A 4,788-nucleotide genomic window follows, 5' to 3' on the forward strand; every position below is an offset into this window, starting at 1 on the left:
CTTGTAAGTATGAAAAAGACTGCACTCTTTTCAAGAAACTTAAAGGGATAATCAACCCCAACCCATGAATTATTGTGATTGACAGTGTTAAACTGATAAATAACACTAATATGTGAAAACAGTATTTTTTTGTGAACAAATGTTTCATTTTGTCGTTATAACAAGGTTGGTAGCAACATATGAAAATCGTTGTAGAAATCCGTTGCAGCTCAAGTCAACTACAAAATCCACCGTGCAATGCTATTTCTTTGGGCAGCTGGCTAGCTAGAAAACGTCGCTACACACAATACTACCAAAGGGTTGTAAAACTAACCCAAGATAGACCAGAGCCTGTCGTTTCCAATGGAAGCAAACAAATCATAGTGGGCAGAAAAATCAAGGTGGGCAGAGCCAAGCACGAGCTAGCGATTTCCTAAGGCGCGTTCTAGCATTTATTTGCATATTTACATTAGGGAACGCCTACTCTGAAGTGTCCGTGTGCAATAACTAAATTCGCCCTTTCGCTCCTAAATATTTTCGAAACTTCGGCAAAAGGTAAAGTCTACTAAACTTAGTCCACTATGTTCATTCTCATTCTTCATTCTTCTATCTGTGATCATACGAAAGTCAAAATCAGTGTGTAATGTAGCTAGCTGTAAAAATCGCCTAAACAAACTGCACTGTTAATTTAGGAGTCTCTCACCCAGTTCAATTTGCAGTTCATTTCTGTCCAGAGCAGTGCATAGTACGTTGCTATGGCAACACCGGCTCTTTCCCACATTTCCCACAGACACACGTAGAAGAAACTTGAGTTAAATAATTTGGTACACTTTTTAGATTGAGCACATCTAAGTGAATTATAGACTTTGTCATGAGGATATAGACTAGTATGCCATATCATCTATAGGCTAATTTGGTGGTCTGGAGTGCAGGTAATTGTTTTAAAAGCGTTATGAAATGTTAGTGTCTATCTGCAGTGAGGAGAACCATATGATGCGTTCCTACACGATTTCCTGATTTCACAGAAGGACCACTTAGAAAATTGTTTTTTCACCCACTGATAAAACATAGGCTTTCACCAAATTGACATGAGTTTCATAATTTTTATTTCTGTGGGTGGATTATCCCTTTAAAGATAAAATATCTTAGAATTTCAAATAATGTACATAGGCCTACTGAATCCAATATACTTTATACAAAATGGTCTCCCTGTCTTACAGATCTCAGTATGATCATCTACAGAGTGGAGTCTCCCCTGAGGACAGCCACGTCTATGTGATGTATCATGGAACATCAAAACAGATTGCTGTGGATATACAGAGAAATGGATTCAAACCTTCCAAAGATGGCATGCTTGGTGCCGGTGTTTACCTCAGTCGAGACATTCGAAAAGTCATTAGATACCCCCTCGACACCCCATTGATGACCATTCCTGACTCTGATAGGATGGTTCTGAAAGTAAAGGTGGATGTAGGCAGAGTTAAGGTGATAAAAAGGCAGAGACACCCCATGCAGAAGACCTGGCACACTGAGCATGGCTTTGACACTGCCTGGGTTCCACCTAATGTTGGCATGGTGCCGAGCAACCAAGAGGAGGACTGTGTCTACGACCCAAAGAGAATCAAAGTGTTGGCAATGCTGAAAGTGCCCAACTTAAAGAAGTAAGTGATATTGAGCCACATTCACCTATAACAACTAGACAAAAGTAGTACTATGCTTGCAGACATATAAAGCAATCATTAATAATTTTCCAAGAAAGGCTTGAAAGAGTTATTGATACCAGCACATACGCTATGCTTACCTCTCTTTATGCAAGTTTTGATTGAGACATTTTGTATTGAATTCTCTTTCCCCAGTGTAAACCCATGGTTGAACAATCCACTGCAAAACTGATGGTGTTCTGCATTCAGAGGGAGCATCAACTCATGGTCATCAGAAGAGGATGGTGTCGGGTTCACCTAGGGGTCATGATTGGGGCTGTACCAAATTATTTATGTATTACAATAATTTATTATGCTAATGTTGTATTAATAGAAGGGGAGGGGTTATGAGACCCCTCCCTCTTTACATTTATAGGGTCCTAGACTACCGATTAACAATATATTTACACATTGAGATTTTAATGCTCTCTCTCTCTCTTTATTTATTTATTTATATATATAAAGAGACCCCTCTGAGACAGAACTCTGCAGGGGAGTGTAGGAGATAAGACTACACAGACATTCCACTATAAATCAACTTGGACAAATTTACTGCTAAGCTTTTAGATAACACACTAAAAGGATTGTTTATATAGCTTTGTAGGCATGGTTTTGGTCTCATGAGTAAAAGGTAATGACGTAGGCAGTGACATCACTAAAGGCTGGACTTTGGGTTTGATAAAGTAACATGGGACCATTTTGTTTGATGCAGAACTTACTGGGAAACATGCGCTATGTTCCTGATTGTCAACTTCTGTCTGCAATTGCATTAATAAAGGTTTTTGAATGATTTAATTAAAGATATTGTCATAATGCTAATTTCACCAATGATTGACAAGGAACAAGGAACAAGGAAACGAACCCTAACATTTGGCGAGCTTGCCAGGAGTGAGTGTCACCCGGTTGGTGGAGATTCCACACCATGGTGCCAGAGCTCATAGGAAGAAGATGCTATATTTCACAATGGGCCTAATGATGATTTGACATGGCAATCTATTTGCAATCAATCATATGACCTTATCATATCAAATATTTTTGAAATACAATCAATCATATTTCCTTTGTCAATAATACATGTTTATCAATGATCATATGTTGTTTAAAAAAATAGATCTTCCTATAATAAATCTATAACAATTAAGTTTATTTGGTAAATATTTTCTTAACTCTTTTTTTAACTGCACTGTTGGTTAAGGGCTTGGTAAGCTGCTCTGACAGCTGGTGCTTAAAGTTAGTGAGGGAGATATGAGTCTCCAGCTTCAGTGATTTTTGCAATTTGTTCCAGTCATTAGCAGCAGAGAACTGGAAGGAAAGGTGGCTGAAAGAGGAGTTGGCTTTGGGGATGACCAGTGAAATACACAGAAGTGGGAAGTTTACATACACTTAGGTTGGAGTCATTAAAACTAGTTTTTCAACCACTCCACAAATTTCTTGTTAACCAACTATAGTTTTGGCAAGTCGGTTAGTACATCTACTTTGTGCATGACACAAGTCATTTTTCCAACAATTGTTTACAGACAGATTATTTCACTTATAATTCACTGTATCACAATTCCAGTGGGTCAGAAGTTTACATACACTAAATTGACTGCCTTTAAACAGCTTTGAAAATTCCAGAAAAGGATGGCATGGCTTTAGAAGCTTCTGATAGGCTAATTGACATCATTGGAGTCAATTGGATGTGTACCTGTGGATGTATTTCAAGACTTACCTTCAAACTCAGTGCCTCTTTGCTTGACATCATGGGAAAATCAAAAGAAATCAGCCAAGACCTCAGAAAAAAAGATTGTAGATCTCCACAAGTCTGGATCATCCTTGGGAGCAATTTCCAAACGCCTGAAGGTACCACGTTCATCTGTACAAACTATAGGTACGCAAGTATAAACACCATGGGACCCCGCAGCCGCCATACCGCTCAGGAAGGAGCAAGGAGGCCTACAAACCTGACTCAGTTACACCAGCTCAGTCAGGAGGAATGGGCCAAAATTCACACATACATCATATAGCATGATACAGAGTCATACAATGTAGTATATTATCACACTAATGCTGGTGGGAGTCATATCATGTATTATATACCTGCTGGAGTACGTGCTACGGGTGGGTGCTGCTATGGTGACCAGTGAGCTGAGATAAGGCTGGGTTTTACTTAGAAAAGACTTATAGATGACTTGGAGCCAGTGGGTTTGGCGATGAATATGAAGCGAGGGCCAGCCAATGAGAGCATACAGGTCGCAGTGGTGGGTAGTATATGGGACTTTGGTGACAAAACGGATGGCACTGTGATAGACTGTATCCAATTTGCTGAGTAGAGTGTTGGAGGCTATTTTGTAAATGACATCGCCAAAGTCAAGGATCGGTAGGATAGTCCGTTTTACGAGGCTATGTTTGGCAGCATTAGATAAGGATGCTTTGTTGCGAAATAGGAAGCCGATTCTAGATTTAATTTTGGATTGGAGATGCTTAATGTGAGTCTGGAAGGATTGTTTACAGTCTATCTATCCAGACACCTACAGTTGAAGTCGGAAGTTTACATACACCTTAGCCAAATAAATTTAAAAACAGTTTTTCACAATTCCTGACATGATGCTGCCACCCCCGTGCTTCACGGTTGGGATGGTGTTCTTCGGCTTGCAAGCCTCCCCCTTTTTCCTCCAAACATAACAATGGTCATTATGGCCAAACAGTTCTATTTTTGTTTCACCAGACCAGAGGACATTTCTCCAAAAAGTATGACCTTTGTCCCCATGTGCAGTTGCGAACCGTAGTCTGGCTTTTTTATGGCGGTTTTGGAGCTGTGGCTTCTTCCTTGGTGAGCGGCCTTTCAGGTTATGTTGATATAGAACTTTTACTAGAACTTGTTTTACTGTGGATATAGATACTTTTGTACTGGTTTCCTCCAGCATCTTCAGAAGGTCCTTTGCTCTTGTTCTGGGATTGATTTGCACTTTTCGCACTAAAGTATGTTGATCTCTATGTTGATCTCTAGGAGACAGAACACGTCTCCTTCCTGAGTGGTATGAATTTACGCAGCAGGTTAGTATCATTAAAGTAGAAGTTTAGGAAACTCAGGTTAAGGTTAGGAAAATGGTTAGTGTTTTGAGGAGGT

General features: G+C 39.7%; 1 protein-coding gene across 1 annotated transcript; it reads left to right on the forward strand.

The window, feature by feature from the left end:
• Nucleotides 1-1,199: 1,199 nt before the first annotated feature.
• Nucleotides 1,200-2,479, forward strand: LOC112238793 (the record flags this gene model as incomplete). Its single annotated transcript, XM_042312323.1, is given in 2 exon segments — nucleotides 1,200-1,640; nucleotides 1,836-2,479. Coding segments are annotated over 2 exon segments (478 nt in total), but the record flags the coding sequence as incomplete, so codon positions are not given.
• Nucleotides 2,480-4,788: the final 2,309 nt, after the last annotated feature.

Source organism: Oncorhynchus tshawytscha, unplaced genomic scaffold, assembly GCF_018296145.1.
Source record: "Oncorhynchus tshawytscha isolate Ot180627B unplaced genomic scaffold, Otsh_v2.0 Un_contig_1006_pilon_pilon, whole genome shotgun sequence".
Lineage (NCBI taxonomy): Eukaryota > Metazoa > Chordata > Actinopteri > Salmoniformes > Salmonidae > Oncorhynchus > Oncorhynchus tshawytscha.